Here is a 15,824-nt window from a genome sequence, read left to right as displayed (position 1 = left end):
TAGTGAGCTGAGCATCCTTGGAGATATACAGGCAGCAGTGATGCTTTTTCCTGGGGAAATGGAGAGGGAAATCCATGTCCTCCAGACAGAGTGGGATTAGATGGCCTCCCCGTCCACACATCTGTGCTGAGAGTCTCTCTGGCTCTGTGTCCTCTCAAGATTGCTGTCCCTTCAAGGCCGTGGGTATGGCCTGGCCCTGCAGGGCTCAGAAGGGGAGCATGATGCAGAGACTGAGCAGATGGCCCCTGGCACCCAGCCTCTGGTGCCAACAAGGTGGGCTCCAGCCCCCTGCTCCAGCTTGAGCACACATCCAGGCTTCCAGGGGCTTCTGGCTCTGCCTGCAACGTGGCGTGGTGCCCGGGAAGGGAGGGGACGAGAGACGCTGAGGCCATTGAGGATGGCCACGGGAAGCGGGAAACTGGTGGGCAGCTGGTGGTGAATGGCTCTAATTCAATTACAACAATGGGGGAGGCTGTGACCCGCACAGAAGGCGGCCCCTTGGGCAAGAAGGCGGCGGCTGGCCTGTTCAGCTGCCCGCAGGGCCGGCGCGAAGGAGGCCTGCGTGTTGGTGCTGAATTAGGCGCCCAGGAGGGTGATGCCTCATCCTTAGGATGGATGGCATGGATCTAGCTCGTGTCCCGGCCGGGATGTCAAAGCAGGCCCTGTGGCCGGTCAGCGGTGACCAGAAACCCAGGGGCCAGGCGGCAAGGCCAGGGGTGAAAGAGCAAGCAAGATGCAAGGAATATAGAGAGACCCGGGAGGGCAGGATGAACCCCCTCTCAGACACGCCCCTTGCAGGACAGGAGGTGGGTGCCCAGGCCAGCAGCTTCCTCTCTCTGCATCTCTGTCTCCTCCAGAGGAAAGAGTGCTGCAAACAGGACTTGCCTTTCCAGAAGTCTCTTGTAGACATATGTCACATGGCAAAGAAAAGGCAGGAGGTCCGAGGAATTAAAGCACAGAGAGCTACTGGCATGGGTTGGTTTTTAGTGAATTGTCTTTCTCATTCCTTTTTTTTTTTTTAATAGCAATGCACATAGCCAAAGGAAATAGCCAAATAGTATAAAAGGATTTAATAAGAAAAGTAAGTCTCCAACCCACACCCCAAGCCTCTTCCACAGAGGCAGCCTGTTAAACTGGTTTTCTGTGTATGTATCCTTCCAGAAATATCTCTTTTTACACCTAAGGGAGTCTGTTTAAGTACCACACCTTGTTAAACTCTGGAAATTATTCCATATTGATCACCACATATTGCCTCATTCTCCTTCTCAGCTGCCTTTAGAGATCCACTGTCAGTATGTATTATAATTTATATAATCAGTAGCCATTCACAGGCATTGAGATTGTTTCTAGGCTTTTGCTAATGTAGCTGAAGCAGCAGCGATCCAGCCTTGCCCTGATCTCTGTGAGTATATGTGCATCCAGAGGCTTGCTTGTTAGAAGCAGAGTTGCTAAAATGGGAGGCAGATACATGCATTGTTAATTTTTAGAGACATTGCCAAATTGCCTGCCCTGGACACAGGTACCAATTTACACTCCCACCTACAAAGTTAAAAGTGTTTGTTTTCCCATAACCTCACCGGCATGGTAGGTTGTCAACATTTTTTATCTTTACTGATCCAGTGAAAAATGGCATCTTATTATTGCTTGAAACTCGATTCCTTTAATTACGGTTTCGATTAAGGTTGGATTTTTTTTTTTTAATCCTGTTTGCAGTAGCATCAATTTAAATTCCAGAATCCAGCCACAACTTTTCAGCCCCCAAAGAAATGATCTTGCTGGGTTTCCAGGCACAGAGGCGAGACCTGTACATGAGCCACATTCTCAGGAGAGAACTCGTAGCAGAAGCCCCTCAGGTAGCAGCATCACATAATGTCATCCTTTCTTTTGGCTCCTTCCTTTCTAGCATGTTCTTAACCTGCCTTTTAGATTTGTGGACCTGGTGGTTGCCTTAAAAACGTTTAGAATGACGCTGGGGTCCTTGATCTCTTCTGTCTAGTGGCCTCTGCCCACTAGTTTTCATTCATTGCATCCTTAAGTAGAGATTTGTGCAGCACCCACTGTGTGTCACGCACTATGTGAGGCTCCGGGAAGATACTGCGGTGGAGAAGCAGGAAGTTGGTCCACTTGCTCACAGAATTCAAAAGTGTAGGGGAGGAGAAAGATGAGTAAACAGATCAGTAGGTGTCACATGATAAGTACCAGTTAGGGAGAGAACAACAAAACCATCCAGGGAGGTCTGGGAAGGCTCCCTGCAGGAAGTGACCTTGAAGCTGAGACCATAGGAAGAGGCTGGAAGCTGGGAGTCTATGGGAGGTGGTGGTGTCCTAGAAGAAATGAAAGCAGTGCCCACTGGCAGTGTGGCCTGCAGGCCTGGGTCATAGACACTTCCCAAGCCTGGCTGAGCAATTGCATGTTTGTTTTTTGTTTGTTTGTTTGTTTAAAGATTTATTTACTTATTTATTCCCCCCGCCCTGCCTGGTTGTCTATTCTCTGTGTCTATTTGCTGCATCTTCTTTGTCCGCTTCTGTTGTTGTCAGCAGCACAGCAATCTATGTTTCTTTTTGTTGCATCATCTTGTGTCAGCTCTCCGTGTGGGTGGCGCCATTCCTGGGCAGGCTGCACTTTCTTTCGTGCTGGGCGGCTCTCCTTACGGGGCACACTCCTTGTGCATGGGGCTCCCCTACGTGGGGGACACCCCTGCATGGCACGGCACTCCTTGCGCACAGCAGCACTGCACATGGGCCAGCTCCACACGGGTCAAGGAGGCTCGGGGTTTAAACCGTGGACCTCCCATGTGGTAGACGGATGCCCTAACCATTGGGCCAAGTCTGCCACCGCAATTGCATGTTATGCCGCATGTTATGCCGCACACTCTGGCCATGAGTCATTGCGGAGCTGGGGGCGGCATGGTCCGATGTGAGGTTAGCCTGGCTTGAGTGAGCGGATGGGCCTGGGCGGGCATGGAGGCCCCTGGACCCAGAATGGGCCTTGAGCACCACCATGGCTTGGCCAGCTGTGCAAATCCAGCCCCACATTCGGAGACAAAGATCCCAAATCTCCATTTCCACAAAGCCGGGCAACCTCATTCTGAGATATCCCCCAGGGCACCAGAGCCCTAAACGGTACTCCCAGGGAAGGGACAAAAAGGGCAAGGCTGCCGCGGCCGGTGCCAGGAGCCAAGAGTCTGAGAGTTCTGGTCCCTGCTCTGCTAATGATCTCACACAAAGCCTCACCAAGTCGCTCTTGACAACCACTTTTAAGGTTTCTGTTCCTTAAGGACATGATGAGCTATAACCCACAAAGTGATTTTTGCTTCTTGGAGAAAGCCCTTTTTGTCCCCTTTTCCAACAGTGGCAGCCAAGATCCATGCCACGTACAGAGCCAGGAATCCAGCAAAAGGGACAAATGTGCTTTAGAAAGGGTTTTGGCAATGCTCATTTATTGCTGTCTGTGCTCATGACATACACTGCTTAATCGTCATGGCAATTGGGGTAGCCAATTTGAAAAATAATTACTGCCTTCTAATTAAAATCTCAGGACTGGGATATTAAAGGTGCATTGTCACTACAACATCCCGGATGCACCAGCTAACCTCATTGGGGAAGGCAAAATTAATTAGTTTGTGTTTTAACACCCAGCTGTTATCCTAAGGAAAGAGTCTACAAGTCGACCTCGCACAGTCTCTAAATTGGCCAGAGCGACTGAGAAGATAGAAAGGAAATCGAGAGTGATTTGTTCCAGCATAACTCAGTCAGCTTCTATTACAAGCTGCTCATTAAATGGCGCCCCCGTGTCCTTCTCAGACACCGCTCAGGAGTTCTTGTTTACCCGCTGAGGCAGATTTGGACATAAGTGGGCCCCTCCATGACGCTGAGTGCGCGTTCGTTTCAGAGCCTCGACTGCATTGACACCTTTCCCGGTAGTGATTCCGGGTGAAAAGCCTGGCACCAGATCTGATGGGTCTGGCGCTTCTACTCCTGTGCTAACTGGCCAGTTATAAAGGTGCTGGCGTTGCTAGCCACCCCCTTTCTTCTTTCCTGTTTCTTTCTGTTTTGCAATTCCATGAATGAAACATCCAATGAGCACAACGTAAGTCAGGACAATCTGTTCTAGACTGGGTTACGATAACAAACCTCGGGCACACAGTGGCTTAGCACCAACAGAAATGTACCTCTCCGTCTTGCCAAGCGTGATGTGCCTTGGCAGGGGCTCTCCTCCAAGCAGTGATTCAGGGACCCAGGATTCCGCCACCTTACAATGACACCATCTTAATATGAGGCTTCGACGTTCTCCAAAGCAGAGGAAGAGAAAGGGGAGAACTCACGTTTGAGGAACGTTGCCCCAGAAAGTGACATGCGCTGGCTGCATGACCTCAACCTAATGGCACGGGAGGCTGGGAAACATCGGGAAGCCCCAGTGGGGGGCCAGGTACCTGTGAATCCCCTTACGACGGAGAGGAAGGCTGGCCCCTGCTCCTGGGGCGATCACAGTGCAGGTGTGGGAGAGCAAGCCAGGCAGTGACGAATCACCAGCCCACACCAAGACACCTAAGAGAAGCAGCAACAATGCTTGACAGTAGGTAGAGGTCATTGCCTCAGTCAGCTGCAGAGAAGGACGGGGCCAAGGGACGATCCCAGGAGACGTGATGCTTGTCCTCAGTTCTGGGGAGACAGGAGAGAGTTTGCCAAAAAAGACGGGCTGGGAAAGGCATATGGGAAGGCTGGGTGGGGAGCGACAGCATGTGACCTTCAGACACACAACTATGACCTTCAGGCATACGTTTCACCACTGATTAAATTCTCTCCCCCTTTCTGGGCATAGCGTTGAGGGTCTGAAAAGACATTCGTGTCTGACAGCCTTGCCTCGCTAAGACCTTACTACCTGACTCCCAGAAAACAAACAAACCACAAATCCCTAATACGGCAACTGGCCCGTGTCAGACCTCAGATTCACCCCGGGAGTGAGTGTCAGTCAGATGCTCGAAGGTGGGGGTACCTCGGGGGCCCTAGAGTGTGTTTCCAGGTAGGGTCGGCCCCAGCGGCAGCCAGCGCACTCCGGGAGCCTCCCTGACTCGTGATGGGGTGGAAAATGTCCGAGAACTAGGGGTGGGGAGGCCTGCCTTTTGTCCAAGTTCTATCTAAGTAGCTGGGTGTCTTGGGGGCCACCCTGGCCTCCGTGCTTTCCTCTGAGAGGAAGACCAGTTTAATCCAGGAGCCCTGTGGATCTCCCCGAGAACGGTCTCTTTGACTTGCCCAATAGGGCCTCACGCTGTATTTTTAAAAAATTAGTTCCTAATATTCAAAAAGGTGGAGAATTTGCCTTTTAAAATTCCAGATTTCTGATACTCTAAAAAATTGGGAAAATCTGGCACCACTGGCCTGGTTTCCCCACATGACAACAATAAAACTGGCTGCCTCTTCAGCTGACACAGTCCCCACCCCTCCCTATTGCGTTGGCAACACTGAGGCCAAGTGTTGGTTTTCCTGACAAGTGTTCCAGCGCTCAGCTCGCTCCATTGCAGCCCCTGCCAGTTGTGAGTTCTCCTGGCCCAATCGTTTTTAAAACTCCACGACTATTCATTATTCTTACTCTTGTTCTCTAAATATGTCTCACTTTGGGGTCCTTTGGGCAGAACCCCTACCAGCGTTACAGCGGGGATTCTTAGCCTGGGCTGCACATTCGAATTACTGGGGGTGGGGCCCAGGCCTGCGTCCTTTCAAAGCTCCCCGGGTCTTTCCACTGTGCAGCCAGGCAGGGCTGAGAGCCACTGGGTTCAGGCAAAAGAGGCAGTGGAGTCGCCAAGGTCGGGAGGTGCGCTCCCGTTAGTGGAGGCGATCAAGCCAAGGCAGATGAGCACTTGCCGATGTGCAAATGCAGGAGGGGCGGAGTGCCCGTTGTGGCTGAGCTAGGATTTTTCTTCTGGCACTGTCCCTGCCTTGGCCCCCAAGAAGCCCGCCAAACTCACCTTAGCCCCGAGGAGCCCTTAGAGGGCTGAGGTGGCCCAAGGCAGGGCTCTTTATCTAGAGGGCCACAGCCTCAGCCCCAAGCCTCGCCCGGAGCCAGCCCCAGGCCCTGGCAGAGCCTCAGGTCTGGCCCAGACCACACCAGGGCCTCCGAGGAAAATGCCACCCTCCCAGGACTTCCTCTTGGAGCCCAGCGCGACCCCCACCCAGACCCCCACCTAATCCCTAGAAAGTCTGTCCTGGTCCCATGGAATCACAAACATAAGAGGAAAAATAAATAAATAGGTAACCCACGTCTCCGCCATCAGTGCCCAAACACAGGTCTCTCTTCTCCCTCCCAAAATGTTCATTTATCCAGCAAGCTGGTCTCGCGGCCCCTCCGCACAGGCCCTGTGCTAGATGGGTGTCATGGAGAGGGCGCAAGAGGTGACCCCCAGGAGTCCATGACACGGGGGACAGGGACAGGTGGGAAGAGGCCCGTGTGCACAGTGGCCATGTGAGTCCACAGCCCAGGACAGAGAGCGGGGGCATTTAGGACATTCCAGAGACCAGGACAAAAACTGTAAAGGATTCTCCACTGGAGCCCAGGTCACAGGGGTGGGGGACGAGGGGACAGCCCGGGCTGAGATTTGGCGGCATGAAGTGGCCCTTGTCCTCAGGGAGCAGCAGGCCTGTCAGTCTGGGAAGGGGCAGGTGGGAAGCAGGTGGTGAAGCTGGAGGGGTGGGCCGAGGCCAGGGCTGGCTGCGTTTGTGTTATACCTGCAGCTTGGATTTTACCTAGAGCAGGGAGAGGGCTTAGATGGAGAAACAACTGTCACGGGCGTGGGCTCCGGCCAGAGGGACTTTCCACGGGACCAGGAGGCAGTGAGGACGGTGAGCAGTGCGGCCACCAATGCTTGCTCCTGCGGGTTTGAATTGCATCGTCTGGGCCCCTTCTGGGACTTTGACCCCTCCACCTGCTTCTCCGTTGGGAAATTCAGCCACAGGGGAAGTTTCTTGGTCCAGACACGATTAGCTAGGAAGAGGCGAGCAGGAAAGGGTCCTCAGCTGACTGGCTAATGAGGCAATGTTGTCTAGACAGGCCCCCAGGAGGCTCCCCCAGGGCCCAGGGGAATCGTGTTCCCACTGATTCCGGCCATCTGTGACCACAGCCATCAGTGACGTCATCGGGAAGATTCACATCACCCAGTCCTGGCAGATGGCTTGGTGGGGGAAACACATTTCATTCTATCAGATGTGAAATGATTTACTGAAATGATGTGGGTCGTTAGGAATCTATAATCATGTCTGATTCAGAGGCTGATTCAGGGTTCAAGGTTGAGTCTCTGCAAGGTTTCTGGATCCCCTTGTTCAAGGAAACTTTTGCCAAAGGAAAGAAGTACTTGGGCTTCTAGAGAGCCCCCACCCTTTAGCTAAAAGCTTTGTGAAGAACATAAAAGAGTTTCAACTTTCAGGAATACGTTCCTACTGGGTCTAACAAACTTTTACTTCCATGATGCATTAATGATTTTACTGGTGGGTTTGATTATAAAGTCATACACTTCCAGGCCCCAGATGTCACATCACCCCATCAGAATCTGCACTGGCCTTTGCTGCATGCAGATGGGGAGTGATTTTTGTTTACAGTGGTAACTGGGAGCATGTGGGAAGGAGCCCACTGAGATTGTTTGACAACAAAATCACATGGACAGAGCCAAGTCTGGAGAAGAGTGGTAAGGAATCTGTGGGAAGGAATGACATCTTTCCATCAAGGCATATACATTGCCTTTAGAGGTCAAGTGGAAGTTTTTACTAGAAATAAAGAGGTTAGAACACCCATTACACTGACTGCTAAATCCAGGCAGGAAAAGAACTGTGATGGAAAGCAAGGAGGATGGCAGATAGGATCGATGTTTTCGCACTTCTGCAGAAGCTTCTAGATGGTCTTGGAATGTTGGAGCTTGCAGGATATCTTGGAGATCATCTGGACTGTGCCCCCTCACTGCATAAATGTGAAAAATTAGGCCCTACAAGGAGAAGTAGTTTGCTCAAAGGTACCCAGCTAGTGACAGAACAGTACCTAAAACCCAAGTCCTCTGGGATGGTTTCTTCACTGTGTTCTTGATTAAGATACTCCAAGGTCCTCTTAGAAAAGAACCCAGCACAGCACCCGACTCAACACAGGAATCCCCTAGTCCAACAGCCCACTCTTCCCACCACTCAGTGCTTCCTCTCCTTACCCTTTGAGGCAGGAGGCCAGGACTCCCATTTCAGAGGTAGATATCCCGAGACGGAGGTGACGCGTCTCCAGGAGACCACGTGTGGGCAGAAACCAGCCTCACGGGGCAGACCACATCCAGGGACCTCAGCTCTCCAGGGAGGTCACACTTGGTCACAGATGGTCATCCCGGGTCAGAGGGCGGGAATGCCGCAGGCAGAGACATGAAGGAAATCCAGAGGCAAGGAAGCAGATCCCTGTTGGAATCGGGAATGACAGTAGGCAAAGGGAAGCGCAGTGTCACTCCCTGAGAGGCAGCGAGCACTGGGGCGAGAGCAGGAGCTTTATCAGGGTTACAAACTATGGCTGGTAGGCCAAAGCCAGCCACACCCATACGTGTGTCTGCGCCCAATTTTGTGTTACAATGGCAAAGTCAACTACTTGCCACAGAAGCTGTATGACCACAAAGTCAGAAATTTACCACCTGGCTCGTTACAGCAAAGTATACAACCACTGTTTTAGATTTCAATAGGCTTGAGTTCAAGTCACAGCCCTACCCTTTTCTCCCTGGTTGACCTTGGTCAAGCCATTTAACTCCACATCTGTACCTACTCACAGGCTTGTTTCGAGAATCCCATTCCAAAGCGCCCAGCCAGTTGTTTAATAGATGGGGACTGTGAGGCTTCTGTGGCCAGAAGCGGGAAACCAGGATCAGTAACTTGGTCGGTCTCGCCTGGAGGGTCAAGAGGCACTGCTGGACAAGATAAAATGTTCTTCTTCCTGGAAGGGAAAATTCCCAAAGATATATGTTTTCTCTCTCTCTCTTTTTCACTTTGTCTTGTTTTTTTTTTTCCCCCAGATACTGGCTGACCAACAAAGTTCACATCAAAAGACCCACCACTGGCCTCTTGATGTACACCCTGGCCACGCGTTTCTGCAACCAGATCTACCTCTATGGCTTCTGGCCCTTTCCGCTCGATCAGAACCAGAATCCCGTCAAGTACCACTATTACGACAGCCTCAAGTACGGCTACACCTCCCAGGCCAGCCCCCACACCATGCCCTTGGAGTTCAAGGCTCTCAAGAGCCTGCATGAGCAGGGGGCTTTGAAACTGACTGTGGGCCAGTGCGATGGGGCCACGTAAGGTGGGTTCCCCCTGGGACTCAGGGGCTCATGTTTCCTGCCAGCTACACCACAGGCAGATGAGAGTTGGGGTGGCACAAACAATAGAACAAGCAGGCTAGTGGTTTTCTTTGTTAAAGTGTAAACAGTGACCAGAATATATATATCTATACCTGCATATATATATTGACCTGAATATTTATAACTGTGTGGTGTTCATCTAGCATTAGGCAGATAAGCCACAGGAAAAAGGTGTGGAGACCCCACCTGAACCAGACTGAGATGAGGTCCACCTTTGGGGGCAGAAGGACCTGACATGAAAAGAAGCCAGTCCCATGTCTTTGGATGACAAGCTGCCTCCTGGGTTGGAGGGCTCTTTGGGCTAATAAATGAAGGGAGAGCCACCTGTTGTCAGCTGCCCTGAGCTTCTGGGACTTGTAGATTTTGGGTGAGCCAAGACCCAGAGGGGACAACTGGACCCAGTCTAAAATGGTGCTGTTCGCAGAGGAGAGGGCAGTCGGAGGGTTCCACCAGGCAAAGCAGCACAAGAAAACCAAGAAGCAGGGGCCACGTCCAAGCTTCCACAAACATGGAGTTCTTTAAACTGCCCAAGGTTGACCGGGGTTGACCCATATGTTCCGGATGGGCCTCCCGCTGTGGAGAGAAGTCTCGAGAAAACACAGTGGACAGTCCACCGTCTGGCTTGGCCAGGACCAGCAGCAACCTCAGGTGAAGCAGGCAGATGAGGCTGAGAGTGTCGGGGTGTTCAAATCGTGTTTTTAAAAACTCAGGATCCCCTGGTGGGGGTCATCATCTCACCTTAGAAGACAGCAGAAAGGTGTCCAGGATGGGGTGGTTGCATCGGGTGTCAGTCGAGGACTCTGGGATTTCACCTTAGGGGCTAGCCACCCTCCTGCCCAGTAAAAATGTCACTTGAGGGATTGTACTGGCCCCTTCTGCCACCAGGGAAGCCTCAGCAAGAGCCTGAAAGGGCACCGTCAAGATGATTGTCATCACTTTAAATACACGTGATTGCCTCTCTGGGTGCCTCTCAAAGCCCCAGACTGCGAGACCTGGAAGAAGGTTCAGCATCCAGCTCCATTTCTCGGCAGCAATTCTCTTTGTTTGCTTTCTGCATCCTGCACACCACAGGGCCTCTGCGGCCAGACTGCTGTGTTGGTGTCACTTGCTCATCACTTTCCAATCTGATGGTCACAGGAGCCGGCACTGAGCTCCGAAGCTGAGGTTTTCAACTCTGCAGGGAGAGGCTCCAGGGTTCATCCGCCCCCATCCCCACAGGTGCAATTATTTTAGAATTTTGTAAAATCCCTCCCCCGGCCCCATTGAGATTCCTGTATAAAACTTTGTTTTCAAAACCCAAAGCCGAGCGCAGTATCCAAACACTGGACCTAATCTCCCAGGGAAATCTGGGCTCCATGCCAATAATTTGGGGGGATGGAATCACAGGTCACACAGAGAAGCATTAGCTGGCTTGATTTGTTAGATGTATTACTTCGCCTGATAAACAGCAATGCTTTAAAACGTATTTGAAAGATAAGTTTAAAAAAAAAACAAAAACCATTATCTTGAAGGTGAAGGGAATTAAGAAAAGTAATCAAGGTTTGCTTCTCAACATACGTGACCAGACATAATTAATCAGTGGCAATTTAGGTTGGGACATGTGCTCTAAATTAATGGCTGGCGGGAAGCGGAGGCAGTGGACGCCTACCCAGAACCATTGACCCCCACACACCGGTGCTCCAGCCCAAGGCAGCGACTGCGACGACACATCGCTGGGGGTTCTTCACTGTTGTTCTTGTTGTTGCTCTGACCTCGGAGATTTGGGGTTTGCATTATAAAATGAATATTTTAAAAGGCAGAAGCCCTAACAGCCTCTGAGGGAACTGAGTGGTTTGGACTCGTCAGGAGAAGTGGAAATAATTAGTATCATATTTTACACTTCTCCAGGGCCTTTCATCTTGAGGATCTCAAAGGCCTTAGAAGACATTTAATTTCTCTGGCTAAGGGGTAAAATTACCAGCAGCACTTTGGATTAGCCAAGGCACAGAATTAGAGGCCTGGGATTCCAGAACATTCCATGGTAAGTCCTGACAGGGTCCAGATGTCCGGTCCTGGAGGTGGCCCCTCATGCTATCTGCCAGGCAGCACATCTCTCCTGGGAGAACCTGAAACTGATGGGAGTTGACGTGGAAGGAGCCCTGCCAGCCTGGCTTTGGCTCCCATCTGGAGAAGGGCTGGAGAAGTCAACTGTGCACCATTCCTCAACTCGGAGGGTCCTGGGCTGACAGACGCTTGGCTGCAGGACGGCAGGAGCACCAGGGGCCTTGGCCTTCGCTCACTCCTCATCCTTGTCCTTCTGTGCACACACGGTTCAGGAGGCAGAGTGCGTCCTCGCTGCCTCTTCAGAGTCAAGGTGAGGGGGCTTTCACTGCGGTCTCTGGCATCGGCGAGCTGTGGGTGGCCCAGGAGTCACAGCCTGTACCTGTTTCCATTCTGCTGCCTTGTCACTGAGTGGTTGAGGCAACCCATGAGAAGGGGGTCAGTCAGCCTTGGCTGGACCCTCGCTGCTCAATCCCTCCACCATCAGCCACGCCAAAGCCCTGCAGACCTTCTCCATTCTGAAGACCCCAACTGACCCCCGCCTCGGCCTCCTACTTCACTAAAGAGATTGAACCTTCTGAAATGAGATGTCCCCTCAAAACCTCTTCCCTCCCTGTTCACCCCATTTCCTCCCAGTTCTGAGGCAGCCACGTCCCTCCTCTTGCCAGTCACATTTCCCACCTACCCTCGGTCACTTCCTCTGCTGCCTCCATCCCCTCCGTCCTCCAGCAGGCCCTCTACCCCCTCCTGGGCCCTGCAGCCTCTTCCTTCCCTCGCCTTCCCTTCCCTGCACCACTGCACGGGGAAGATCTGGGCACTCCCTGAGCTGCTGCAGCCCGTTCTCCCCAGCCTTCCACGTCTAGCAGGCTCTGGGGCCGGCATCCCCGGACCTCCCTGCTGCCGAGTGGACAGGCCCCTTGTCATCGGGAAGCTCTCCGCGTTGCTTGGCTCCACAGTGAGCACTCTGGACACACACACCCCCTTGGCACCCAGAATACCACGTGCTCGTGGGTTTGTCCCTGCTGCCCAACTCCTCTTCGTCCTTTGTTTGTTTATTTATTTATTTGTATATTTATCATTTATTTATTGAGACCCGTCCCTTGAGCTAAAAAGGAGTCAAAGTAGAGCCGACCATCCTTTCCTCTCTCCTCTTGGCCCCGCGATGTAGGCTTTGCCCCAGGCTCCTCTGCACAGCCCCGTGACCAGGTCCCCGCGCCTCCCGCATGCCTTTGGACCCAGTGGCCACCTCTACCATGTCCTCCAAAACGCGCGTCAGCCCAGGCCCCCTCCCAGCTGCAGGCTCTGATTGCGCCTCCCTGCTCCAACAGCACCCTGAACTCAGGGCACCTGGAGCCAGGTCTATCATCACCGTCTTCCCTTCACCTGTGATCTCCCCTTTTCCCGTTAGGAGACCCATGACCTTCTCAACCATCTAGTACCGAGACCCTAAAGTCATCTTTGACTCTGCTCACGCCTATTTCCTAGCTACCCGTTCCCACGAGCACTAAGCACACCTGCTCTCCTTCTCACTTGGACCACTTCAGTAGCCTCCTCTCCCAGATTTCCTCCGCGCATGCTGACATTTATTGTCCCGTCCGTCCTGAGCATCGTAGTGATTTCTCTCTCCAGCCATTCACGCGCCTGTACAGGTTCCACTGGCCCGCAGTCTTTATCCTGACATCAGAGACCACCCAATAAGGTTCCACTCTTCCTTTACACCTCCCCGCATTCAAACTAGAATAAGTGTCGTTCCTGGAAGGTGGCCCGTGCTTCCCTCTGTGTGCCTTTCGTCTGCTCTTCCCGTGCCCTGGAATGCTCTTTTCTGTTTCCTGCAAGGCCCACTCAGAAACCCCATCTTTCATGAAGCCCTCCACCAACTGCTGGGACCTCTCCCTCCACTGAGCCACCATAGCACTTTATTTGTACCTTTGTCCTAGCACTTACCATGTTCTGCCTTGTATTATAGTTGTTTGTGCACTCGTCCTCTGACCGTTCTTAGGCTATAAGCTCATCGAGGGCAGGGACTGTGTTTTATTCATCTGGGTCCATCACAGCGCTAGGCGTGGTGCACAGCACACAGCAGTTGCTCAATAAATGTTTGTTGAGTCAAATTCTGAACACCTGTGGTGGGCTTTATAATTCAGGGAGTCATTTGTGTCCCTCATCTCACAAGGGCCTCAGAAAATCATATGGGTTAGGAAGAAGCAAGAATCATTATCCCCATCTTCTTGGTCATAAAACTGACGCAAAATGCCATTCAGCGGAGCCACGCAGCACACCGGGGGCATCTGCAGAGCCTGAAACCAGGTCTTCTCTCCCACCCGCCCAGGCTTTCTCTGTCAATCTTCGCAGCTAGGTCATTGTAAACTGACAACTGACTCTAAACCCAGGCCCACCTGCCACTGGTTTGGCCTCACCTTCACAGTCAGGACCCCCTCCCTACCGCTCTCCACCGCAGGCCAAGAGCAAGGAAACCCCACTCATCGGGGCACGCCTCTGCGTGCAGTCCAGCCTGAGTGTCCACCAACGCAGGCAAAATCCCACCCCTTTGTGGGGAGGACAGAAGCCATCCGGGTGTTTACCAGCCTGGGGAGTGGAGCTGCAGGACCTCATAAATCACTCCTGCTGCTGCAGGAAACCATCATTCCAGATGGCAGCGAGACCAAGAGCTCCGAGGGGCTGCTGTTTGATAAATCTCTTCATGCCTAATTAAGGCTCCCCTTCCAGAGTGAATGGAACAGGAACATTTATTGATGCTGGTCAGATGGGCCTCCAGACGTGCACGCTGCCTCGTGAATGCCCTTAATAGCTTCCCAGGTGACACTGACAGCCTGCCCCGGCCCGCCCGTCTCTCACCAGCCCTACTGGATGTTACCTCTTCCCATCTTCCTTCCCACTCTCTTGCTTCCCCTCTCCAGGGCTCTTCCCCTCTCCAGGGCTCATCCACCAGGAGCAGGGAGCTCCCGGAGAGCGGAGAGGCAGCTCTTCTTCTCGGCTACCTGAGCCCCGTCCTGGGGAATGCCGAGGGTGGGAAGGGAGAATGGTGAGCCCTCTGTACTATCCTCACAGATGTAGAAAACAAAGAGGCTTCTGCCCTGGTGGCCGGCCATCCACAACAATGGGAGGTTTCCATGGTTACCGTCTAGAAAAAAGCAATGGTTCAGTGGCCTTTAGGCTGTATAATGAGAGTAGGAGTTTAGTTTCCATCCTTAGCCGTGGAGGTGGGGGAGAGAGGTTCTCAGTGTTTTGAGCCATCCAGCCCCTTATCTTGCCGAGAATTGCCCCAGTTGATTATGGTCACAGCCCAATAGAACCACCCAACCAGGAGAATAAAGGTCTTTTGTGACCTTTCTCAGCCTTTCTCACCACTTTCTCAGCTATCCCACCATCTCTTAGAAACTGGGGTAGAAAATGGGGCTCATTCGTTCAAGAACTGTGTCAAGAAAGTACACAAAAGCTCCGGCCACAACATTTTCAAATGCTAAAGAGGCTTCTTCAAACTGACCCAGCACCAGCTATGAGCAGACAGTCATAAGGGAATTAATAAAATGATGACCCAATAGCTAAGGAGTGGGAAAGCTGCCCTGTGGCCCACAGGAAGCCAAACCAACGAGGAGGACTGCTAACTGATGTACCATCCTTGGTGAGATAAAGCAGGACTGACTCAGAAAGACTCCCCTTCAATTTCATCCAAAGTGCCTTGATCTTCTGAAAGAGACTGTGACAGTAGAGCTGCTGGAGAGAATCTGTGAAGGGATGACAGGCTTATCAGATTAATTAGCACTTAATGGAAATTGGATGTTGCAAAGAAGACCATGCCAGGGAGAGCACGTTTTCTCAAAGAAAGCCAGAATATAACTCATAATTACAGCCATGGGACAGGTTGCTTGGCTGCTTCTCGGGCTCACTATCTCTGAAGAAGAGCTCTGGGGTAGGTACCAGATTATCCAGAAGCCCGTCACTCAAGAAGCTGGGGGCCATGGATGAGGCCACTAAACTTTGGTGTTTTCTCCTCTATGAAATGGAGATGACACCTACCTACTGATGGAGTAGAGAAATCGGGCAGGCTGGGAGAGGTTCAGTGCTATAGAGCAAACAATATGGATGCAGCTGTGAGTTCTGAGGATTCTGATTGTCCAACATCAGGCATTATCCTGCTTTTCATCACACTTGGAAGAAAAATTCCAAGCTTCTCACGTGGCCTACAAGATCTTCAACCCTCCTCCCTTCTGGCCCGTATTTCAGCCACCCAGTCCTTTTCGCTTCTCCTAGACCTTACTAAACATCCTAGCCTCAGGATCCCTGAACTGCTTGCTGTCTCCTCTCCCAGTCCCTTGCACGGTTGCCTCTGCCTCATCTTTCAAGCCTCAAATCGAATGTCCCCTCCTAGGGAAATCTTTCCCTAACCCTCAAACAATTA

The 15,824-nt window shown here is 52.0% G+C and overlaps 1 protein-coding gene across 1 annotated transcript in view; it reads left to right on the top strand.

Annotated features, from left to right (window-relative positions):
* Positions 1-13,522, top strand: part of ST8SIA2 (ST8 alpha-N-acetyl-neuraminide alpha-2,8-sialyltransferase 2) — a 68,571-nt gene extending 55,049 nt beyond the window's left edge. Inside the window, exon 6 of the mRNA XM_023591598.3 lies at positions 9,020-13,522. Coding sequence (XP_023447366.1) covers positions 9,020-9,305 — 286 coding nt within the window. The 3' untranslated portion in view covers positions 9,306-13,522. The remainder of the gene's footprint in view (positions 1-9,019) is intronic.
* Positions 13,523-15,824: the final 2,302 nt, after the last annotated feature.

The sequence above is a fragment of the Dasypus novemcinctus genome, chromosome 3 (assembly GCF_030445035.2).
Source record: "Dasypus novemcinctus isolate mDasNov1 chromosome 3, mDasNov1.1.hap2, whole genome shotgun sequence".
Classification (NCBI taxonomy): Eukaryota; Metazoa; Chordata; class Mammalia; order Cingulata; family Dasypodidae; genus Dasypus; species Dasypus novemcinctus.
This window is presented reverse-complemented; position numbering and strand designations above follow the sequence as displayed.